Here is a 26,879-nt window from a genome sequence, read left to right on the forward strand (position 1 = left end):
TGTTTGGATAAAGAATTACGATGTTAAAATGTACTCATTTCCTCTGGCTCTTTATGCTCCGTAGCTGATGTATGAAGAGAGAGTTGTTTGTATAAGTGTTGGTGTGTTTCGGGGTTGCTCAGTTGTTGTTGTTGTTGTCGTCGAACATGCTAATGCCCATTTGAGAGCATTAAACAATGTGCCAATCAACGACAAGGGAAAAAACAAGCTGCATTTTGTATTTCAAGAGATGATTTTCAGTTTTCTAGTCTATTATGACCTGTTGTCTTTTGGGAACACAGTGTAGCACAGAAGTGTGTTAAATTGTTTTTTCTGAAATTGCCATGGGCAACGTATTATCTCATTCCCCCGTAAAAGTATTTGGTTTGTCTTACTTGCATCACTGTCACAATAAATGAAAAGAAATGTATCCTCGCACGTATACCCCTCTATGTATTTAATTTTTCTTTTTTTTGCACTGCAACGAACCAGGGTACGAACCAAACCATGACTTTTCTGTAGCAGTGATTCAATCTGATCAGGTCATCTTGTGATGACATTTCTAAAAAAAGTAAGCATTTCTGTCTCAAAGTTGTTGGCTGCCTGATCTCATCTGAGATGAGATGACCAGCCTTTAAAAGTCAGATTCATCTCTCACTGCAGTGAGGTGAGTGTTCTCCCTGGATCGTTGTCTGCAGCAAGACAGAGTTAAGATAAATCACTGCAGAAAAACCTCACAAATGAGACTTCATGTTCACTTAATCCCGATGTCCATCGAGCTTTTGTCTTTTTTTTGTCTGGATGGGAACACACACTATTTAAAATGTACAGACGAATACAGTCGAGAAGACATGATTTCAAGGTTGAGGAAGGTTTTGAGGAAGTCAGCCTCAAAATTGTTTCAGTGAAGCAGCACTCGAGTTTGTCACTCGGCAACAGGCTCAGCCTCTGTTCAGGTTTCATGTTTAATGTCGTCTCTCAGTGTGATGACGATATTAACCAGGCCATCTCAGGGGGCACTCAGGCGGTGCAGCAGAAGTAATGAGGCATACCTTTCTGTACAGAGAGACAGACAGTTGGTGACATTATTTCATTAGAAAATTGCTCATTGATCAAGACATTGTTTCAGGACAGACATTTATGAGTGTGGCAGTAGCTTAAGATTTAATGGCGAAGGTCTCAAAATCTCGCCAAATCAAAGTGATATTTATCTGCAGGGCAACATAACACTAAAGTTGAGCTACGTGCTTGGAGAAAAAGCTGCAGTGAAAACACTGGCAACAGGTACTCAGATAAAATTCACCTCGACGTCCAAACAACTCAACGTTCTGAGCTGCATCTGATTTCAGCATTCTTAAGAGTTGTCATGACTATACAACAACAGCACCGCGAGGTGAAGCTTCCTCCCCCGTCTCCATGTGACACACATACAAATCAATCAATACAGAAAACCGCACGCACTCATCACTATCTAATCAACACAATCTGTTCGTCATCACTTATTGTTCTTGTTTTGTTTAGTGTCTGATAACACAGTGTGTGTGTGTTTTTTCGTGTGTGTGTGTGTACATATTTGTCCATCGCCCACATTTGTCGTGACAGCGCTCGAAACACAGTGTTTAATTTTAGAGGGAGATAAGGACAAAGAGAGGATACGGGAACTGCTAATCCGCCTACTGGCACTTTGCCAGATAGGAAGAGTCACAAACACAAAGTTTCAGGTTACAACGTCCAGCTGGATGAGAAGGCAAACACAGAGGAGACGTAGAGTAAGCGATGCATTTACAGACGTAGCCTTCACGCCAAAGCATAACAGCAAGTGAAATGATCTTACAAGTACAAATATTAGATACTTAGATATGATATTGCTGAGTGACTTTACTGTTTTACTATTGATTGTAGTTGAAGCTAAAGCTTAAAGAGATAAATATGTCCAGTGAGTTGGTGGACACCAAACTGCACGACTCAGAATAAAAGTTTTTGTCTGTCTCTGCTGGATGTGCAAATGATCTAATCTCACTGACACGTCAGCTTTGTCAACTTCACCACAATGTGTCAAATACGTGAGTGATGTTTCAGCTTGTTTTTTTGGGGTTCTGACCCCAATTTGCCAAAATGCAACAATTCTTCCCTCCTTGGTAAATGAGATTTGGATACAAGAAGACTGTTGGCACAGGATGGTGCAATAGAAGAAGTGGCTGGAGTCAGATTAATACTTCACGTTGTCCGTAGGAGGGAATACATTATCAGCAAGTGAAGAGCTGGGATGGGCACCAACAATAAGCAGCAGACATTTTCCTAATGGGCCCTGTGGGGAGTCCAGTTGGCTTTGCCTCAGAGAAAACTGTTTGTTTGTCAAGAAACAAGAATGTCCCAAAGCTCAGCTATATAACGGTCCAAATATGCCTCCGAGGATGGATGATTTCTTTGCTTTTATAAATCAGATGTTTGTGGCAGTACACACTAAATCACTCACTCCTCAGCCATTAAACTTGAAAGGTCTCATTCATGTAATGCATGACAGCATTAAATCAACATTAAATCAAGTGTAAGGAAACAAAACTAAATTAAAACATTCACAAAAATGATTTATGTGATATTTCAGAGGCCAGCTTGTGCACTTCTTCACTTTCGCTGCAGTGGAAAGCACAACATCACCAGCTTTGCAACTGTAAAAAAAAATTGGTGCCCATTTCATTCCCGTTGTTTCAATTTGAAATTCTCACACTCTATTAGACATAATAGCAACCACATCACTAAAACAAACATTATACTGCAACGTAAAATATATTGATATACTCAATATAATGATGAAGGCTTTGGCTATTAACTGCTCTGTTGCACAGAATGCTATGAATCCCATGTTCTTCCTGGGTATTGGCAGTAAACCAAACCTTTAACTGGCTTGTTCAGTTTCCACTCGATTCCTCGATTACAGTTTTCAAAGGAATATCACTGAGTAAAACCTTCATCCACCTCGGCAGAACAACCAGAGGGGTCTCGCAAATGACAATTTATTCAGACACCAAAGAGATAAACTGGAACACTTTCAAAGGGGAGGGTTTTAATATGCACACCGTGTAGGAAATGGGCGAATATATGATTTTTTTTCAGACTACATGACTTGTTTTCTGCTTTCTGTTCACTCTACAGAACTTGCTGAATGGTATCGGGAGTCTTGAAGTCCCCGTACATAACAGTTATCTTGAGAAACCTCCAGCCAAGCAAGGCCCCCGCCTTCCATTCCTAATCTACTGTTCCAGCGAGCTTACATTGGGGTCTTTGAGCATGACAGGTTGACTGTCTGGGTGAAGGCTCCCCAGCAGGGGCTAGCTTCAGCTATCACTTGTGGAGCTTTTCAACTACGAAACATTGGAGCCAGTTTTCAATTCACCATCACTTTTCATAAAACTGCTGGTATTCTAAAAAAAAATTCTCGTCCCAGAAATTGAATTTGGTGATGAAATAGCATACAAAAAAGCGTTTTTTATAAGAATAACATGCAATTTTTGGCCACAGACTGAAATCAGTACGCACTGCTATGGTATGCAGGTTGAAAGCCTGTGATTATATTCCCATGGTTAAATTAAACACTGATTAATAAGTGTTGGTGCCACTTGGCTTTGTAGATGTTTACATTAGCAATGTGGAAAATCATATGTAATATAAGAGCCCTGCTATTAAAATAACCACATTTTCATCCAGAGTAGTCCCTAAAGATGCAGCTGATACCTCTGTACCACTATCCGCAATAATACATCCTTGACCACCGTTAGTGTTGGGCTGCATACCAATCGCTGCACAGTTTTGTCCAAAATATAAATCTGCTGGAGCTCAGGTACTGCCTGTGCTTACTTAATGTGGCAACCCTCTTCCAAATGCACTTGGGTAGGGCCAAGCAGTCGCTCCGGTAAGTGCCAGGATAAAATGTAAGGGATTATTTCTTGAGGCTAGATATTTCATCCATCTCAGGATGACAAGACGGATGATGCATTACATGCATTGCATTGCATTACATGTAATGCATTACATTACATTGCATTGCATTGCATTACATGTCCGAACTGGACATGAGTAAATCCTACCGTTGTGAACGTGGGTTTTTATGTAGATGAGTGCATTGCAGGTCATCCATCAGTAACAGCTGCTGTTGGTAATAGCATTTTTAAAACAGCACTGCAGGGCATCTGTTTCTATTCATTCAGTATGAACCTAGTGTAACCTTGGATCTATATCCAACCAAGCTTTATGGGTTGTATAGCCTTCAAATTGCTGATTAAGTAAACGAACAGATGATTCTGCTGCCCCTGACTGGTTCGTTTTAAGTTTCTCTCCATGAGCGAGGGAGGGTGGAGGACAAAGAAGGCAAAGGAAAGTGTTCGCCTTTTGAGAGGATGGGAGCGAGTTAGACGAAAAGAAACCTTAAAAGAGCTGTCTTCTAATTTCTACTGGATTTATCTGTTGAACCATCGAGAGGTGAAGGTAGTCTACGTTGGGATAATAGAGATTAAACCTGAACTGTTACCTGAGCACCCATACAACTGTAAGATACCACACACTAATAGATAAGACATCGCTCAGAAGCTTGTATTGTGATGCCTGCAGAAGAACATGGCAGTTTGCAACCTCTCTGTGCGAGACAGACAGTCTTAAACAGCATCAGTCGTTTGTACACTTTGTTTATCCGACAACTGATTTTGTGTCGTCATGTAAGTATGAAATCTCTGACTTTGACACGAGAGGATACAGTTTGCTGTTGAATTTGGTTTGTTCTAATCTTTTCTAACAAACATGCATATCAGGTGCTAATTAGTGAGCTTTAGAGGTGCTGGTCAGTGGATTGTGTTCCCTTTGGATAGAGTCAGGCTAGCTGTTTCCACCTGTTTCATGAGTGATGAGTATTTCATGGAATATTTCCTAAAAAGTCAAACTATTGCTTTAAGGCACACAGCTGTTAGCTCGTTAATTCACACAAATAACATGGAATATCTAAGGGGAAAAGCCCTACTAAAAAATGTGTCAATATCACTTAAAAAAAAGATGTTTTTCATGCTGACACAAAATGAAATAAATGAAATTGAAGTTGTCTTGGCGTCACATCATGCAGGAACGCTTGCCATATGGAAACATGAAAAACAATTTGAGCCCCTCCTGATCCATTATGCAGGGACACTGCGGGATTACATGGCTAAATAAAATAGACAGTTAGTGACACACACAATCTGTTGAATACCAGCATTTGAGCTAAGCTCCAAAGCAAAAGAGTCATTGTGGTTGTTGAGCTCTGCCCTAACACGCTAAGTCCCTTAACGTGGCTTCCTATATCCTGCATAATGGCTTGTCATATAATTGCTATATACCAGGGACCTCTGCTTCTATATGGTTCACTGCAACTTATTAATTGCATCTTGTGAGGCACCTGGCATTGCTGCTGGTGTGTGTGTGTGTGTGTGCGTGTGTGTGTGTGTGTGTAAAGGAGAAAGTGCATCACACTGACTGTACAGAATGTCCCTCCTTATAAAGAATAATTACAAAGAGATTTTTGAGTCCGGATTGAAACATAGAATGTACTTACATCTAGGGTTGCAAAGGGGCGGAAAATTCCCGGTAAATTTCCGGAAAGTTTCCGGTAAATGTTTTCAACAGATATTTCAACAGATTTATTTGAAAGTAGAACAGAACATGTTTTAATTAGTTGTTTCATGGGTGAAGTCAAAAACAGGAATGTTAGGTTCAATACTCCCAACCCCACTCATTCAAAAATGGAATGGAATGTTCCCATTCATGTCTATGTAAGAAGCCGTGCAATGCCGTCACAGAGCGGCGAATTTCGAGAGACGGAGCGCCGCTGCCCGCAAGCAATCGAAAATCTTTTAAACTGACCGGTGTCGATCTAAATTAAAGACAGATTCAGCAACTGCATAGCTTATTTCTCGCCTAACATGTTTTCAGAAACACATTTCAGTGAACTATTTTCGTAAAATAAGAGGGAGGTGGGAGGCTGCGAGGGGAGAACGATACGAGCTCGGAGGAGCACAGAGCACAGAGGGGAGGGGTGCATGTGTGTGTGGGGGGGTGGGGGGGGGGATGCTTTTCAAACCTTTCAAATCGTAGACTAGAGCTGTAATAAATATATTTCCCCATAAAAGCATCAAAACTTACTTCACTTTGTTTAGTCCAGAAGCTCAAATGTGTGCCTTCAATAGTCTTTGTGCTTCAGGCTCAAAAGTGCGGTCCAGTCTTCTAGTGATCTTCTGTACATGTGATGGAGGCATGCACAGAGCCAGTAGGGGGTGTGGTCTCAATAGCCTGCAATAAGCAGTGTGCTCTGTGCATGTGGTTGAGGAATGGCATGGATATTCAAGTGTATTTGAATGGCATCTGTTTGTTTTAGTCAAGATTATGCTACAAAATAACTCCTCAGCTATATTTTTTGTCCCCTTTGAAGAGCCAACCATCAATTTTAAAAATTTCCAGTTTATTCCCGTTTATTCCCATAAATTCCCATGGAAAGTTTCCACTTTTGAAAATTCCCGGAATTTTGCAACCGTACTTACATCACACTTAATTCACCATTATTCAATTGTGTATGCAGGCATAGAAGAGGTTAGAACAAACATGCATACTAGAGAAGCGATGCACCGGAGGTCGTGCAGAAAAACACAAAGCAGGTATGATTGAAAGTTCTGTCCGAATCTCATGAGAAATGTTTCCCAACAATTACAGCTTTTGTATAAATCATCGCCAGATAACATTATTTGAATGGGCAAATCATATTTATTTTCTTGCTGCATTTATTTTTTTTTGTAAATATTCAATGAAAAAATGGTTTGGTTATATAACCATTAGGTCAGACTATGAGGCTGCAAGCTAACTGTTGCCCATAAAGCTGGAATATTTAGTTTTCAGACACAATCCTCTATTTATTCCTATCTAATCACTTCAGGCCAGGTGATTACATTTTGTGTCACAATTACCCAGGTGAAAATGTATTCATGCATAACATTTGTTTGGCTCCGTAAAAGAAAAAACATTTGCAAATCATTCCAAATTCATAGTTTATGTGATTTGTGTGAACAAAGCTGAATATATATACTTTAAAAACTGGCTTTTTTTTGTGATGTTTTATGAGGAAGGAAATGCATTCGACACCTTTGTTAGAGGTATAGAATGCATTTTGGAGAGTAACTCAATGTAATAATGTGTGTTGTTTGTTTACAAGATAACTCCACAGGTCTCCTTTAGGGATGAGATATAAAGCTGACAAACTGTCAGCTAACCTGATTCTAAGTGAAAATCTGTTCCAGCAGAGCAAAAGCTTGATTTTTCACAGTTTTTAATCTGGATTTGGCTCGGTTGTATTGAATATGGCTAGTGGACCCAAAGACTATGCGATCTTGGAACTTGGAACAAGACGTTTACACATTTGACCATTTTAATGACTTGTTACCACCTCTAAACATAATGTCCTACAGAAAGGTATTTAGCCCCTCAAGGACATACAGTATTTGTTTATTCAACATTTCTTTCATTTTTGCATGAGAACAAAGAAAAACCTTTTATGCTAAAAATATAAAATAAACAACACAAGACTGCAATAGTCATAAAAACACAAGGACCTCTGTGCGCTACAAGTAGTTGACCGCGGGGTCGGCAGTATTTCTGTAGGAGCACTAACAGTGTGTTCTACTAATCTAATATTCTCTAGAGCTCCATGCTGCGCTGGAGGCAAGGAGCTGACTCAGTGGCATCACTGTAGCTTCACATTAGAGAGCTGCTGAACTCTCATTACTGAACCACCGCGCTGCCTCTCCTCTCCAGTAACACTATCATGTGTATTTGAGCTCTGATTTATCAGGATATTAAGGCTCACCTGTGCAGAGATAAAACACCAGTCAAGGGAAATGCACAACACAGCTGTGGCATTTGGAGCACACATACAGTGGAAGAGTATTCTCTCTGATTTTCTCCTCTGTTTCAACATGTGTGTCTGAATCTGGCGGTGCCTCTACCTCGTTGCCCGTGACGTTTCCCTCGCTGTCCAGCCTTATCTTACTCCCTCACTTGACATCACTCCAGACCTCAATCTCCATTTCCTCTGTCAGCTCTCTCCCTCTCATCCTCCTGTCAAGTCTCTCATAGCCAACTGTGTGGGTGTGTGTGTGTGTGTGTGTACAGTTCAGTATGTGTGTGTCAGCCATAGCCCTGCTGAGTGCAGCGGCCCCGGGGCAGTCATGTGCCATGGTGCACAGGCAGACTTTGGAGACACGTGTCGCACATCTTTCCCATTACAATTCAGCCCTAACCTGTCTCACTCTCCCTTAAACCCTCGGCCTTGTACACACATACACACACACACACACACACACACACACACACACACACACACACACACACACACACACACACACACACACACACACACACACACACACACACACACACACACACACACACACACAATACACGTTTCTCCATTCATTTATCCTTCATGTCCTTCTGAGCCTTTTTTATGCCTTTTGTTTGCATTTTCAGCATCTTTTATCCCTCGTCTCCTTTCCTTTATATATTATACCCTCCCCTCATCCAACCCTGTACTCTTTTGCAAAAAGGCTGAAACAATCTAGCATATTTGTTGACCACAATATATTAATGCTATTTATTCTGATGGCATCATTACATGTGCATTTTGATCATTGATCAAACTTCAAAATGGCTCATTTACAATATTTTGTCTCTCAAAATTCCATGGGCATGTGTTTAAATGTAAGATGAATTACCCAATTAGCAAAATAATATTATTGTTGACTAAATAATCTGAACATAAGGTTGAAGTTATTGTAGAGATTTTGATCCCATCACTCTCACTTCTTACCGCAGCGACTGGAAGGATTTTAAATGGGGATTTTGTTTGAAGGATGAGAAACTTTATTAATCTGCATTTATTTAAAAGAAGTCAATAGAAGATTAAATCAGATTATGTGTACGATGGGAAGCTGAAAGTGACTACTATTTAGTCTGTATGAACATTTTGGCCTTTAGAGATGGAAAACCTAATAGTGTAATATTATGCAGAGCAGATTCTACTCTGCTAAATGAACAATATTAAAAAAAATCATGTAAATGTCCCAGGGGATCAAACAACACTAATTATAACCAACGTCTTCTATCTGTGGGACTCGTAGCTGTTTTAATTGACTTGGTAATCACCAAAGATTTAAGTCTGATACCCTGAAATTGTGTAGTTAAATGAGAAAGAGATGAGATCATTCAATGAGGCTCTTTTTTTTTTAAAAAAGGGGGAAAAAATACTTCACTCAGAATTTCTGTAAACTAATTTTGCTGTCGAATTGCCCATGTTGTATCGGAACAATTACTGTCATTAAGAATTAATCTGTAACACAAAGGAAACGTTTGCTCAACATGACTTAAATGATTAACCTTCAATAGTTGCCAATTAAGGAGTAATTTATCGAGCACTTCATTATATAAGAAAGGAGGCACATTATTTAGAGTCAGATTCAACTGCATCAAATGATATGGAGTACGGAGAGTAGTAGTATGCGCTTTTCCAAAAGTAATTTAGCTTGAAGATGATTTCACCATCTGGGCTTCCTCGATTCTCTTTTATTGATATCACAGCTCTTTCTCAAAGGCAAACGATTAGTGAAATAACGGCTGACACTTTATAGTCACTGGGTTGAAAGGGATAGAGATGGGTATGATGATGAGGAAAAGACAAATCAAGCTGGTTGAGTTGGGAGGCAGATGAGAGAGATGATCTATAAAACACAGTAACTATGCCTTGTCTTGTGCCCCGAAGTCAAAGAAGTGGAATAGCGTTTAAACCGGAGCTTCACTCCGCCCCCCCCACAGCAGCCGCACCACCTGCAGAGAAGAAGCTGGAAGCAGATGATGGGGCCAATCAAACCTTTTCACTCCTGGCTCAAGAGTGCCTGTTTGATGTTCAATGATTTGAGGATTCCTGCGGTGTTGGAGAGAGTTATAGCCACTCTTTCACCGCAACTTCTTCCCTGCGCTTTACTGTTTCTATGGCGAGCAAATAGATGCAGAGCACAGCGGTGTAAGTACTGCAGCTCCCTGTCGACAGCACAGAAAAACCTCAATGTGGGTGTTTGAGACGAGCTCGGGAAGGAGGATATTTTCTGGTCACGACTCAGGCAGAGCACTCACACACACACACATACACACATGTATACACACACTCACGTTTAGCTAACTGTTGACGTGTTCCTGCCATAATTCTTTAAGCCATTTTAGAAAAGTGCTTGCTGAGACTGACTGCCCCTGAGGTGTGTGAAATACAAGCATGTGAATGGTGGACATGCCGTGTATGCAGAACACACATTCAGTCACTGCAAATCCGCCCCCACACAAGCCCGCACTGACAGCGCACGCACATATGAAAGCACGCACACACACCCTCACGTACACACACTTATCTACAGAGAGCAGAACTCAGCCCTCGCAATTAGTTTACAGGTTAAAAAAAGCATCTTTGACGCATCCCTTCTTCTCTCCGGATCTGTTTAGTGTAGCGGTAATTATCCCTTTGGCGGATAGTTTAGGTGTGGTGACGTCCGCTGCCAGTTATCACATACAGTAGTTCAATCACTTAACCAGAGATTTATAAGGCCTCTGTAAGGCAGACAGGATTAATAACTGATGAAATGAGGAACAAATTAGGACAAAATGGGTTGGATTATGATGTAAAAATAAATGTAAAACCCCCAAAGAATCTTATATAACATTAAATAATGTATTATATTAGCACTGGTATATACAGGATATTGTACTTCAAACTAAATCTAGTTCGCACACCTTTGCTGCTGGGGTTGCACTACTGAGTATGCTGAGTATTTATAGTAGTGTGAGTATTGTTCATATGAGTGTTTGCATGTGTGTATACTATTCGGAGAGTCGAGAGATCTCCCGCTTGGACTTTGCGGTTTGTAGTGTTTCCATATTGACAGTTTGACACCTACCACTGTGCTGCACGTCATGAGCAAGCTATGCACCATGTGTTGTGCGTATGTAAGCGAGACAAACTGTGAATAAATATAAATAAATATCACACAGCATGTGTTTATGTGCTGTCAGGTCTGATTTGCAGAGTGAGGACGTTTTGGGGAAGTGAGAACATTTTAGCCATGTTCAATTCTTTAAGAGCAATTTGGGATAAAATGCTAGAAATGTCAGATTAGGATTTGGTACTACAGAGCAAGCGTTATGTCGAAGGACCTCCCAAGAGTAGATGTTCAAAGTGTATGTTTGTGCTAACTGCTCTGTATTTCCTGGAAAAATGCACCACTGCACCTTACACCATATGGTCAAGTGAGCCATTTAAGACCTCAGAGAATTACTATTTGACGTTATACTGCAGGAGGCCTCGCTGAATTTAAAGACACAGCTTGACTCAACTCATCCCACTTTCCTTTTACTGTCTTCGTGATATTTTCTCCTCATACTAACAAACAGCGACAGGAACAGCTAACAGTAGCCGTTTCTGTATCGTGTGGCAGTATGTGGGTTTTCTCTGTTGCTGTGTGGCACCCTGCTGCAGAAAGTGACATCTTTCACAAAAAAATGCTTTATTAATATTGCAGTGTATGGGTGGCCCCTGCAGTATCTGACCTGTCAAACACTGTCAAAGCTTCTAATTTCATGCCACTAATGTCAGGGCGGTTTGGGTAGTGTAAATGTATGATGTCACCCTGCAGAGATTTTATAACTGCATTGAAGTTAGTGATTTTGCATCAGTAATATGATTGATGAACATTTCTATTTAATTCAGAGCTGAAAGCAGAAATTACGAGATTGTGAGTCGATTAATTCAGTTGAATTTAATAAACTTTTAGTTTCTATGCATGTATCAGTTTGGAATAATCTAAAATGAAATGCAAAGCAAAAGAGTTTATCTGTAATGCCTATATATACATTACATACACTGTATTAATAACCAAATGTTAAAAACAAATGGAAGAGCATAAAACATGCTTTCTCTTGTGTCTAACTGATATCGTATTAGGGAAAGGAGATGGATAATCTCCGTCGTCCCCAGAGTTTGTTTTTAACTCGGCTGCTTTTTTGGACTAATAACGCATAATTTACAAGACAGAAAAAATCTGAAAACACTGTCTTCATATCAGACATTTAAATATATTCAACAAACGTTTCCAGAGGATAATAATTGTATTTATTTTGCCTCTCAGGACTTTATTGTGAATGCTGTAAATTCATGTGTCACCTAAAAAACGGTGATTACGTGTTAATTATAATAATGCCATTGTGGTCAGGTGGTAAAAGACCTAATATATTTCAAGACATTCCTTGGTTGTTTACATAAACAAACGGGCATTGAAAACATTTTGATGTGACTCTTTGTTGTAAAACAAGGTCTCGCTTGACGGCTAATGTTGTGTGGGCAAAACCAAGAGCCGAGCAGCCAGAGGCTCAGACTGGCTTTAAGGCCATTTGATGCTTTGATGGATCGGAGCCTGTCATTATATGGCTCGAAGTGAGATAGCAAGAGAAAACAAGTAGGGGAGAGAGAGCACTGGAAGAGAGTTACCAGGGGAGAAGAATCCTGGAGCCCTATTAGATGTGGCTTCTTGTTATAGCCTTCACCATAAGTAGCTAATGGTTATGGAAGGAAAACAGGAATCTTTCCTTCTGCTAAAATAATTTCCCCTCCATCTTCTCTCTTTCACGCCCGTCTCTCCCTTTCTAACCAGCCTTCTCTGTCACTCCGTCCCTCTGTTCTCTGATTTCTCTTTTCTCTCTATTTTCCCTCATTATTCCTTACTTCCCCAATCTGTCAGATACGCCCGATTCCCTGCCGACTTCCAAAACTAACAGCGCTTCACATCGACCCTCGCCTAACAGAAGACAAACAAAGGCAGCCTGAACCTAATCTTCTCTCGGCTCACAGACAAAAGGGATACACACAGCAGACATGACTCCTCGACTGATTTTTGCAGTGGGAATTCACAGAACCTCAAGTTTAATTTGGGAAGCCCTCAGCCCTCTATTTAATCACTTAGCAGACTATATGCCATTTGGCATATAGTTCTTTCAGTACAGTGCTCTGGGAGTGGGTTGACTCATGGGGGAAAACCCTCGCCCAGGCAGCTTTTTGCTTTGCACTACTCCTGAGCTGATCAAATTATGCTTACTTCTACTGCAATTAGATTGGAACCTAATAGCTTAAGCCACAAAACACAAGGAGCAATGGGCCTCATTGAAAGAAACGCTCGTACAAACAGATGTAGGCCACAGATGAGCGATTGAGAGATGCAAGATACAGCGGCTCTCAACATGGCTAAGCCTGAGGCTCGTAGCTAACAGCTAATTACAGGAAGTTAAAAACCAGACCTAGGTACGATGGTCGCCACATGGTTCCACCCTGGTCATAACAGAGTAGGGTGGTTAGCCACCATGCTAATGGTATTGATAGGAAGTTCTTATGTGAAGTTGAAACAGACAGCTGGAGGGCTCTATAAGTTGTTACCGAAGGAGTTGAGTAATGATTCTTTAATGTTAAAGCATTCATTTTGATGTTCTGTCACTCGGTCTCTACGATAGCTTCCAATCCATGTCCTAAAATACCACAATGCCTGGCATTGCTCACCGCCACTGCATCACGATGCCATGATTCATTCCGGACAAAGTCCATGTGGGTCTTTGTGTTGCTGTTAGATCGGAGATAAGAATAGGAAGACATTTTGAAAAGAGTCCAAAACCATTGTTGTTACGTCGTATTGTAATTGTTAATACTATGTGTTTGTCTCTACATGTCGGCCCTGTGATGGACTGGCGACCTGTCCAGGGTGTACCCCGCCTTCGCCCAATGTCAGCTGGGATCGGCTCAAGCCCCCCCGCGACCCTGAATACAGGATAAGCGGTAGACAATGGATGGATGGATGTGTTTGTCTGTGTTTGAGGGGGAAAAAAATATCCCAGCTGCTGCACAGAATATGCAGTCTCTCCTGACCTGTGCTCAATTTGGTCAAAGTAACAGGCCAAATAATAAGGAGGTCAAAAAGTATTTCCCTTCACTTGGACCACAAGTGTCCAGACACTAAGGACATAGGACCTAACATCATCCCTGCATGTGACATCAGTGAACCCTCCATCACTGTAATGTTATGTGGGACATTTGTGATAATCAGACCCATGCCTGTAACATATACAATTCCATTTCTTAAGAAGAGTTATTTTTCATTTGCTGGAATTGTAATGAATTACCTGCAGTACAGAAGTTACTACAACCTTAACCTTGACCAAGAACACAGTCCTTTTAGACAGAAGATCTGCATGTGGGCCAGAGTTAAAAACTGTACCGAATGCATTCACTGGCTACTGTGCTCAGCTGATATTAAAGTCAAGGAATTAGTTAAATATTTGTGTTTGCATAATAACTCCCTCTCCCCTGCTGGTGATATTATCACAACAAGTGCCAACACTGCTCTCTCAGAAACAAACACAGGCGCCTTCTCCTTATTCAGACGCAAAAGGAAAATGAGAAAAATGCATGCCTGAGTCCGTGCTGTCAGACTCTGTTCAAGGATTATTATTATGAGACGACATAGACCCCACCAACTGGAAGCACACAGTAAATACAGAAAGTAACAGAACACAACAAACTGCTTCAATTAACAGCATTTTGGGGGAATCTATTAAAAAATGGAAATGAAAAATATGAAAAATAAAATGAAATATAACTTACAGTTACTGTTTGCTTTAATGCTACATAATGCTGGTCATAATAAGCAGCCGGCCATGTTTTGCATTATGGAATTGACCCCCTCCAGCTGTTAGAAGAATATTACATTTTCAGTAGGAACACTTACAAGTTTGCCCATTTCGTACACACACTTTGTCACTGTGAAGGTGTGTTTTAGCTGCCGATTCATATCATTGTCCACAGCGGTGACGAGTGCACAGAAAAGCTACTAGACAGCTAAGAACCCAACCTTGTGGAGAACCCACAGCCCGTCAAACATGAGTGTGATTGTGAATTTATGAGCTTGTGAATGAGCTGCAAGTTCCAATAGGTCCTTTGCAAAATCTCACTGTACATAACATAACTACATTGGTACAAAACAATCTACTTTGAGGCACTTCAGTTGCCAGTAGCAACCCTGTCTGAATGGATAACTGACACTGTGACGCCGTTTTGACAGGCTTCTTTTATCTGTTCCACAAATGCTCTTGTTGGAGCTTCATCTAATGATTCCTCTTTCATTACAGCTTGTTTGTGATTGTTGATTTGCGATTTAGACTTTTGTATTCTATGAACAATTTACTGCTAACAAAGATGGCCGCCCACTATAGCAGTTTTGTGTTGCTAATTCAATTATTGGGATTGGATTATGCATTTTACTATTCTTGTTGACTTTATGTAAATGCTTGAAAACAAATGGCAAAGGTTTGCGCTTGAATATTGTAGAGGACTTGGAGTAGCATCCAACAAAAAACAATCAGTATTGTTCAAATCACTTTTCTAAGTTGACCTTTTTCTATGTGTTTTAGTCACAATCAGCAGATAGCAAAGGTCACTCTGTTGGTTCAATCAGTCCAACACAGCATACACAGCTATACATCTCGATCAAGATGGCGCCACGGATGGCTGCCTCGGTGATGCGCTCTAGTAGACAAATGTTTATCTTTATTCATTTTGTTGTCCTTGTTTTTAGCTGTATGTCTGTGTGGATGTGAGAGCGACAAAAAGTCAAGAGTCAAATTCACACTTACTTGGCCAATAAAGCTGATTATGATTCTAAAGGCAGACAAAAGGAGCCACACTGACTAATCATTTGTAGGTTATCGTTGTTCAAATAATTCTGCGATAATTTAGAACTGGAGGAAGGAGATCGGAGTCAGCTCAAAGTTCAAACAGGGATTTAATCTTGATCAAGAGGAGAATTCACAGAGCAACATGCTGGTCCGTTACAAAGTGAAGACTCAATGTGTTGTGAGACAAGCATAGTATTTATCTATCTTTTGTGGGTGTGTTCTCACTCTCAATTCAGAGGGACGGGAGTAATAAACTCGAATGATCATCCAGACCCTGAATAGGTCATAAACCACACCTAGGTCGCAAACCACACAGAGGTCGTAAACCACACATGGGTCACAATCCACAGGTCACGTTACACATTTACACTGAACCTTCTCGTGTAAGTCCTCATTTCAGATATCTCTCTTCTAGTACAAAAGTACAAAATTTCCATCACAATCGTGGTTGAAAGCAGAAGGTTTCCCATGATGGAAGTCATGAGTTCTACCAATATCTACTTAGCTTGGGTCTCCTTGAACTGAACTATAGATTCAATGTGTTATGAAGGAGTAAAAAGCTTTTGCGTAGTAGCTCCAATAGATGTATCTGTACAGTGCTGCCCTCACTCGTTCCTAGTGCCTCCTCATCCTGCTGGAGAGGCTATTTAAAAGAAGAGGATTGGCGAGGTCTGTTTGTACAGTGTGCACATGGCTACAATCAGACTGAAGGTCACAGAGAAACTTAAGTAGCTTTCATCTGAGGCCCTTATCATTAAATATGAGTTGATTTGTACATCATTAGTGCTTTCTAATTGATTTCTAAGTGCAAGGCTTGCATACATTTGCTCTGTATGATATCTTCAAATAAAATATTTGGCCTGGCTGCTAATATGTTAGCTGACGTAACTAGCTTACAGATAGACAGGCTGTCTTTATTGCTAAAACTGCTCGATAATCCCATATATCACTAATAATAATCAATCACATATAACTGTGTTAAATTAAGTCAAACAGCATTTTTATTCATAGGTGCACATTCATTTAAAATTCTGTATTTGTTTTGGCATCATTCATTCAGAATGAACTGCATGCCTGTGGCTTCTGGGTGACTGTAGTTTTTGGAATAACGCCTATGAAGCTGTTTAACAAGCAAATCAGTTGTAAATTTATGTAGATACCACAGCCTCTAAGTGCTGTGCTTATCGAATTGTCTTTACAAAATGTCTGCCAATGTGCATGAAAAAACCCCCCAGCTCAGTCATGCAAAGGTAAATATATTCCTGTCTCATTTAAAACAGTTAAAAGGCCAACTGATTTCTTGACCTAAATGTAACGGTTGATCCTTCATCCTAACAGGCCTTAGGGATACGTCTTAATGCTGGTTATTAGTTGGTCGGTATTGACACAACCATTGCCACCAATCAGTATTCACAATAGCCTCATGGTCTCCTGGGAGCAGACACAAGGCTTCTGTTTATCTAGGTACTCCTCACAGACACAGTATTGAACACACAAGCATAGGCTACTAATTAAAATACTAATCATGAAAGCTGCACAATAAAACCAGTGCATATTTACCATTTAGTAAAACGTGACCATGCATGACTGTTCAAATACTCTCAAGAAAATAACAAATACACTATTATTCATTATATATCATTTATACTTCAAACATATTTTATTTCTTAAAGATCTAAGTTATGAATTTTAAGCTATTAGCAGCACAAATGTAAGTGTGGTCCTCCCCCTCTGTGACCCCCCTTTCAATTGACTACAGATCTAGATTAAAGCAGGCACATCCAACATCCAGACCCAGTCAATGTACTCATCAACTAAGAATATGTTTACTTGAGTGCTGTTTTTGTTTACTCTATCCACCAATGGACATAACTCACATGGCCGCACAAGCACAATACTTACAATACTTACAAGTTTCAACTCTGAAACCATTAAGTCCTATTTTGGAAGTTACAAGGTTAAAAATGTTACCTTGGAATTGCTTCTGTGTCAGCCCGGTGGACAATGCCACCGGTCTAGTAACAGCTGAGAGGTACAAGACATCGGGAGGTCGAAACCAAGAGGACCCTATGTAATCAACATGACATCGCCACTGGCTGTAATAAGGTCAATTCCCAGCGTGTGTGGACGTACAGCTGAGAAGCATAATGTCAGATAATTCCTAATAACTGCCACTAAGTCAAAACTACAACCAGCAGAATCACACGCACCTGTGAAATCTGTCTGCTGTTCAGTGTGTATGTATTGTGCTGTATGTGGGTGTGTTTTCGGGGTGTGTGTTTTAATACAATTATTTTTATTCCGTATTGTCTACGGAACGCAAAAGGCGTAACTTGGAAATGCAGCGCCGGACAGTCTGTGGAGTTGCACATAACAGAGACACGGTGAGAGAAATCCGCCACCCGCTGCATTTACACCGATAATGTTTCATAATTCATGGCCAAAATAAACACTATTGGGCTTTGGACATGTTGTGGAAGTCGCAGAAACACCCGGGAAACTAAGCGGCGTCCTTTCCGAGTTTAGAACTTTACCTGGAGGTGGATCGGTGAATCTCATAGAGCTGTATTCACAGCAGTGGTCGCTATCAAAAACCACGCTGTGATTTCATTACAATTTACGGATAAAGAGTATGCCCTAAGTAACGACGATTAGTAAAAAGTCTGAAGTCATGGTTTGTTAAGTCTGTCCGTTAAGATGATACGCAAATAAATGTAAAAATGCTTGTTTGGGCGTTCGGCTCGCTCAGAGCTAAGCTAGGCTAACACCGTAAACGCTGAACATAACGTCTACAACCTTTAGCAATGAACTACTTCATTCCCAAACTACTGTATAATTTAACTTGGTAAGCATAAATGTTGATGGAGATATGCACAGTCGACTGAAAATGTTCCTGCTGTGCAACCACAGGAAACCAAATAACCCCAACCCAAACATGGTGGGGTTATTTTGGAGTTTTTATGCTTCCTAGTCAACTGATTAAAATCATTCCAACATCCCCACCACATCCCCAGCGGTTTCAAATGTTTAAACTTGTTGGCTAATCGGTTTGCTTTCAAATAACAACCAGTTAAGGCTTGAGCTCGAAGCTTGAACGCCAACTGCAGGGCGATTGGTTGACATTCATCATCAAATCCTGAACTGTTTGTCAACGTGCCCTCCGCCATCATTCATACCAAAAAATACGACCCGAAATAATCACCTCAGATTAGTACTTAGGTGGTAAGTATGGTAATCAGACACAAACTGCATACTGCATGCAAAACATACAAACAAAGGGTGAGCAAAGAGAGGCAGTGAGAGAGAGAGAGAGAGAGAGAGAGAGAGAGAAAGAGAGAGAGAGAGAGTAAAGGAAAGAGAGCAGATGTGGCCTTTGGGCTGAAACTGCTGAATCACCACGTCTCTTCTGATTACTTCATCACATCAGGAACCCGGAGCACTTTCTCTGGAGCCACAAACTGAGAGACTGTCATGATGAAAGGCAGAGAGGGGGAAGCAAAGAGGAAAGAGGCGGAGAGAAAAACACACAGACACAGAGAGAGAGAGCGAGGGCAAGACAAGCGGGAAAGGGCGTCACATAGACATCCGATAAAGGGAGATTCCCAGATCTGCTCCCTCTATCTTCCTCCATCCTCCCCTCTGTGTCCATATCACCTTGAAAGGCCCTGGAGGACACTGTGTCTTCCCTCATCCACCTCAGTGGGCTCGGGTCTGTTACATAAGGACTGCACGAGGCTGCTCAAACGCACACACTCGTATTCCTGAATTGCCTGCGACGTACGTTCACACTTTCATCACGCGGCTTTAATGCTGGACTCCCATTGTGGTCTCCTTTTTGTGGCACAGTCAGAGTAAGCCTTCATAGCAGCACAGTCGATATTCGAGAGCTCAGAGAATAAGTCGTCGGATGCAGAGAGAGTCAATGATAACTGAGGTCGCTTACATAACTGCGAGCAAAAGGGGGATGCCAGCGTTGTTTAGAGCACATTTGTCACTGCATGTTTAATTTACCTATATATTTCAAGATGCAAACTTTAGGGGGATTTAGAAAGGTACATTTCAATTAAGCAATCAGAAAAACATGGGGGAAAAAGGTGAATGGCGGTCCTATACAGTAGGGATAAATGAAGACAGACTTCATTGCCTCTATCGTCCACTTAATTGAATTTGACAGGTTCGAGTGACCAATATTAATAAAATGTCTTTTTCTTTTAGACTTTCTATCAATCTATTCATCAAACTTTGCCTGTCATTAATTTGTGTTCATTATCGAGCTCCAATTTTCTGTGTGTGGGGAAAAAGTAGGCCAACGCAGGTTTTTCGGCGTCAACGCAGCTGTTTCATTATTATTAACACAGTGTCGAATGTCTGCCCAATAACATTTCAATATGTCCAAATAAAGGGAGCAGGTGCCTGTCCCTCCCTGCAGGCAGAGGGCACAGCAAGCTCGAAGTCCATAGCCACGGCAATCGGCGACGTCCACGAGCCGCTCCAAGCCAACCTAGAGCCACAGAGGAAATACATCTAACAATTTCCCCCAGGCAGAAACCACCTGCCTGGTAAAAATACTTTCTGTGGTGAGTCTACGTCTAGGTAAGTAATGCACAACACAGCTTCTTCCTGTTCCAAGTTTCCAGCTGCAGAGACAACACGCAGAGTTGAATGTAATGACGCAAGAATTTTTGATACGCGCAACTGTCATAAAAACATGCATGCATTGATAAAAGGAATTGATAACCTTGGGGGCTTAACTTGTTATGTCCAATCCATCACAAATTAACCTTGGGGGCTTAACTTGCGATGGATTGGACATAAACCAGTTCACAACTAGAACAAATTCTTGATTTCTCTGTGTGTGTAAAATGGCTCTGTTTATATTAGACCCTTATGTGTTTTTTTCCCAGAGTGAAAGATACATTTATGAATGGTTTATAAGTCAAACACAAATACACATTTCAAGAGGGGCTGTCAAAGTTTCTAAATGATGCAAGGAAGTCATAGTAGTATTAAATGTAATGTAAAGAAGTAAGTAGAATTTTTCCCTCCAACTGATCGCAACCTAAATCAAATATGCATTCGAAATGACCTGATGGGTAGAAGATTCAAAATGATGAGGATCACCTAATAAAAGTTTGGCTGCAGGCTTCATGCTATATCTTTTAAAAAAAACAACAACTTTAAAATTATTTTTTATTTGTGCAGACGCCAGTGAAGGCAAACAAGTTATATCAGAGAGTCTCAGGCCTCACTCTTTACCGAGCTGAAAATCAATTACATTTAGCAGAATGCCTCCAGTTGCTTGGAAAGGAAGTTCAAGCTCTGCAAGTCCCATACAGTGAACTAAACTAAACTAAATGGGAGGGAAGTGGCATATTCATTTCATTCCGTTTCATAAATGTTATGTTATATTAATCTCTTGCAACATGTTTGCATTTGCAGAGTTTAGTAGTGTGGACCTGGGCAAAGATGTGGCAGACATTTTGCAAGAACCTAAAGGTGTATTTCTACTTTAGCTACATCTACACATTATATTTTACAGCAGTCTCTTTTATATAAAACATGTATAATGTATTATGAATTACCCATTACTGCACACTCACTTCAGAAGCTTGCCAATTTCTATTCATAATGAGCATGTCTCATAAATGTTAACCGCATTGTTAGTGGTTACAATTCCCTTAAAATGACTGTCAGACGCCATGAGGGGTTTCAGCAACGACCCACGACAATGATTTTACAACACGATGGTTGTAAAGGAAGCTAACTAGGAATCCCCACTCGAATGTTTTCTCTGGCTATGTTGGCAGGTGTAAAGTGGGAGTAAACACAAACCTCTCTTAATCTGTTTCCACTCAAATTTGACAGTTTACAAATCAAATCACCAGAGGATGAAAACAAATATTATATCCACATATATATCCAATACTGATGTGTGGTCATTGCATATTTATCAGTAAAGCCAAGCATTGAAGTGCCTCTTTTCTGAATCTAAGCTGCAGTGTCTCACGTTCAGACATGGCTGCGTCACGATGTTGGCAGCCATCCAATCGTAAGCCACCGAAAAACACTCGCAGCCAGAGACACGGGATTACCACGATGTAGCGCTGCCAGTCACATTGGGTAAGTACAGTGTAGAGGAACCTCAGCACTCGTGCATCCATCCACACACATGCATAATGCATCCGTCATCAATTAACATATCCTGCATGTCTTTGGACTGTAGGAGGAACGTGGCAAAACCGGAGGAAAACCACACTGACACAGGGAGACCATGCAAACTCCACACTCAAGGTCTCCTGTTTCCAACTATGTTTCTGCTACACCGACACGAAAACAAACATCCATCCATCCATCCATCCATCCATCCATCCATCCATCCATCCATCCATCCATCAACTGATTATCCTGTATTCAGGGTCGCAGGGGGCTGGAGCCGATCCCAGCTGACATTGGGCGAAGGCAGAGTTCACCTGGACAGGATGCCAGTCCATCACATGTAGAGACAGACCACCATTCACACTCACATTCACACCTACATGCAATTCATCAATTAACCGATCCCCATCCTGCATGTCTTTGGACCGTGGGAGGAAGCCATGCTAACATGGGCAGAACATGCCAACTCCACACAGAAGGAACCCAAACCGGAAATTGAACCCTCTTGCTGTGAGGCGACAGTGCTATCCACTACACCCGCCGCAGCCCGACACAAAAACACGTTCAAATATATCCATATAAAGATTTACTGAACTTTAACGTTACAATATCTGCAACTACCAACATGCATTTTCCAAAGATTATATCGGCAGTATCTCCAGAACCATGCAAAGTTAACAAACCAATCTCAATCTCACTTTTGACCAATATCCCACAGTCTTCAGCTGATTGTGTTTGCTCATCTGTCATTGAACTAATTTATGTCCAAATTTTTGATGATAGTGAAGTAATTTAGGACTTCTCGCCCTTGATGGCTTAAAAGCTTTTTTTTTCTGCTATGGTGTTTTGGTACCATATTACATTGTTTCTTGTTTACAACAGTACACTCACACGCTTAATGTGGTGTAGTAAACAATAATTGCTACATAACAACGCTCCAAAACGTCCATTAAATTTCCAAAGGTCAAAAAAAAAAAAGAGTAATCACATCATCATCCAATACAGGGCCGAGAAGATGGAACTACACCGCGATAATGACAGCAGTGAATGGCTGTAAAATCCATCATCAACATCCACACACAACCTTTTATAGCCTGAAATGTGATTTGCAGGAACAGAAAGGCGATAGCAACATTATTACACAGCCAAGAGCTTCCATTTCACTTGTGATGTTTGTGATGTTTTATTCAGAGCTATTTTATGTCAGTCTATGATGTATGAGTTAATAGCAAAGGAAAATATCATGTAAGCCAACTTGTGCTGTCAAGGGATGAAGAAACACTTAGTCATAGTTCTCCAACACTCACTTGCAGACATTAGCATACATATGCATGAGAAAAAGCATCATAAAGGGTCTCATAAAAACCGAGGCAGGTGACAGTGTTGGGTGGTGAGGATGTGTGAAAGCCCAGAGAAAAGCTCTCCGTTTAGATTAATAGAGGTGTTTCTATTTTGGGAGCAGCTTTGGTGAGAGGAGAGAACACATTTTAAGACATAGAACACAAACAAAAAAAGATTTAAGAATTCATTTTCAGATTTATCAAATCAATCGCAGTCGCACGTATCTGTCAGCGTTGGGCCAAAACACCCACACTCAAAGTTAGCTTTTTCAAATTAACAGTGAATCATATTCCTTCTGGCTGACTACGAACTGAATGTTTCTTCCACCAAATATGAAGGGTGTGCCAAAAGAAATAATCAGAAACAACATGCCAGCTAACAAAACCAACAAACTTCCCATCAGTCAGCCGGCCAACCATCACTGAAGTCACTTGTGTCTTAACACTTACCACTCATGCTGGGGCTCATCAATGACCAACAGGATCTTGAACTTCTTGGAGAGCGCGGAAGAGGGAGCAGACTGCTCAACGAACCCGGCTGCTGTCTGTTTCACCACGTTGGTGATGGAGCTGAAGGAGCTGAAGAAGCCAGAGGAACCACCGGAGGAGGACTGGGTCTGTTGAGGCGGCTGAGCCGGCTGGTTCGAACGCCGCTCCTGAGTTGCGGGGGAGCCGACGGGCGTCTGGGACAGTGCTGGAGCTTTGGTCGGGGACCTGGCAGGGGCGGGCGCCGTGGCCGAGGGTGCATCTTGCTGAGAAGGAGAGGTGGCGGTCGGGGGAGGAGGAGCAGGTGGGTCCGACCTCTGGAGGTCTGTCATGTAGCCGTTAGGCAGGTTGGACATGAAGCTGCTGTCAGAGAGACGGCGTCGGAGGAAGTTCATGATTGCGGTTGATTGGTCGGTCTCTCAGTGTGTCTCTTGATTTCTTGGCTGAATGGAGTGAAAGCAGAGACAGGCAGAGATGGTTACAGGGAAACACACTGGTCAGAGGTTAGATGAATGACAGAGAGCCAACCAGTCCAAAGTGATCGAGCGGCGGGTGACGGAGAGCTGCTTCTGAGGTGGGTGGATAGAAAACAGGCGGGAAGGATGAAGCGATGGATAAAGCTCTGGTCCAGTCTTCGAGAGACAGCTCTCCAAAGCACAGCTAAGCCAGCAAAGAGTGTGCGTGAACGTGGTGTTCCTCCTCCTGAGCCTCACGCCTCCTCACAAATGTGTGTGTGACGCGTGAGAGTGTGTATCAGAGAGAGAGAGAGAGGTGTGTTGTCGCCCCCTTCGGTGAGGTGCAGGTGCTCTCCCCCCTCTGCTCTGCCGTCCTGCCTCCTGAGCTGCTGCGAGCTGAATACGCTCAAGAGATGCTGCTCTCTCTGCTTATCTCGCCCTTTCCCTCTATCCTCTTCCTCTCGCTCTCTCACTCGGCACGCTCACTGGCTGTCTCTCCCATCCCCCCCCCTCGCCTCCTCCTCCTCCTCCTCCTCCTCTCTCCTGTCATCATCCTCCTACATCATAGACTACGTGTGCGTGTCGTGCTGCAGCCTCGTAGCGCTGCGTGCCGTGTGCAGCCACTGAAAGGGCTTTCCTGCGAGCGTGCATAAGGTGGAGTTCAGCGATGGAAACACCATCCACCCTGCTCTGCAAGCCCCACCTCCTCCTCCCGACACCCTTCCATCCTCCTTCTCAACCTGCTTTCCCTCTAATCCCTTTTTTCCCGCCATTGTGGTTTCATGTATGTGACAGTGCTGATTACATTTTTTTCAGCAATCCCGAGAATGTGATTATTCCAATATTTTCCCATTAAAAGCATGTGGCATAATGGAGGCAGGGTTGATTTGTAATTCAAACCTCCAAGGTGAAGAAGCGTCGGTCGAGGACAGCAGGAAAAACAGAGAAAGGAGAGGACAAGGGCAGTGATTTATGCTTCCCTCCAGTGGAACGTGTTGCTCCTTAATACAATGGAAGCAGCACATGGAGGGAATGGTGGGGCTGACCAAGTGTAGCCTGAGAACCTATAGTGATATGTATGATTGTACATCTTTTGATCTCAGTAATAGGATTATTATTCGTGTGGCGAGATTTTCGTGATTTGTGCTTTGTAGCCTCGGCATGTAAAGTAGCAGCAATCAAAGGATACCAACATGGAAGGTTTCTATAATGACTAAACACCAGTTTGAACTGAGAATTGCAAACCCCGACTTCCTTACACAACACTCAAAAACATGGATGACGAAGCATGTTTCTTTGCTACGCCACTTAATACGTCACATTATTTGTTTTTCACATCTTACTCATAAACAAATATCCTCTGCCTTTGCCTGGCTTCATTATGCAGTCATCATTCAAAGGCATGGGAAGAGCACTTCCCCTAAATGCCAGCAGCAGCAGCAGGCTGCGTCTGCACTGTGTGATGCTCCAAGCTTTACTTAAAAAAAAAAAAAAAAACAGCCAGAAAACGACAGGACAAAAGAGGCAGAAAGGAGATTATTCAAGCGGGAAGAATATCCCACACACGTCTGAACTGCACAAGGAAAAAAAAAAGAAAAAAAGACTGCAGTAGAAGAACATATAGACCTTCAGTACCTCCATCTTGTCTTAAACGGGGAATTGTTCCTTAAAGGATGTACAGTCTTCATCAATTTAGAATATTCTCCGATTCAACATCTTATTCAGATTCAAGTACGGAGGTTTCTGGAAGTGAACACCTTTCTAGCACTGACACCATCTCAATTGATGGAAATGTATTCATTGACCTTTCTGCCATTGAAGGGCTGCTTTCAGCTGTACTCTCAATCACTCAAATAGCCATATCTCTAATGAACCTCAGCTATTTTTGAGCGACTCATATCTTTTAGGAATGAGATATAGCTGCACAGTGCACAGTATTCTATCAGCCAACAGCACTCCTGTTCTATTCACTCCTCATGTTAACGGTTTTAACAGCTGAACATTCAACTGCTACAGAAATGTAAAATCTATGAAATGCCAACGCATCTAGGGTGCATCCAAATCCACAAAATGTGCAAATGACAGAAAAACGGTGAAGCCACTTTTCTTGTCACAAAAATAAACAACATGTCCAGAGAGGCATGTCAGTGCATGCACATTTGTGGTCACGATGAGTGAGGGGGAGGGGTGGTGGGGTGGTGATGATGTGGGGGGGTCACTGTGTTTAGTCAACCAGAAAGAGAGCCGAGTGAGTCATAGAGCTGCAGTTTAGTAAAATGTAGCGACATCCTAAGCTTATCCTGGCCTACATGTCTCATGACACACATACACGACACATAGCACATTTCCAAACATTATATAACACACGTGTGTGCATGGAAATAGCCAGGCGACGGAGTCAAAGATTAACCAGTGGCAATTTGTGTCAGAAGACCAAGACACACTGCAGCATTTATAGTAGAGCAACATCCTCGCCACACCAACCAACACGCCTCCACTTAACAAATACAAGCCAAGTACAAACAATCATCAAAGTCATCCTAATGACACTGGACATTTTTTCAGTGGTTGCTCAATAATATACAAATAATGTAAATAAATAGCCAAATAATGAAACCAATGTAACGCTATAGCCTGTGAGGAA

The 26,879-nt window shown here is 41.6% G+C and overlaps 1 protein-coding gene across 1 annotated transcript in view; it reads right to left on the reverse strand.

The window, feature by feature from the left end:
• Nucleotides 1-24,692, reverse strand: part of syn2b (synapsin IIb) — a 60,977-nt gene extending 36,285 nt beyond the window's left edge. Inside the window, exon 1 of the mRNA XM_084035509.1 lies at nt 23,745-24,692. Within this exon, the coding sequence (XP_083891635.1) occupies nt 23,745-24,175 (431 nt within the window). The 5' untranslated portion in view covers nt 24,176-24,692. The remainder of the gene's footprint in view (nt 1-23,744) is intronic.
• Nucleotides 24,693-26,879: the final 2,187 nt, after the last annotated feature.

This window comes from Eutrigla gurnardus, assembly GCF_963514095.1.
Source record: "Eutrigla gurnardus genome assembly, chromosome: 2".
In the NCBI taxonomy this organism is placed as follows: domain Eukaryota; kingdom Metazoa; phylum Chordata; class Actinopteri; order Perciformes; family Triglidae; genus Eutrigla; species Eutrigla gurnardus.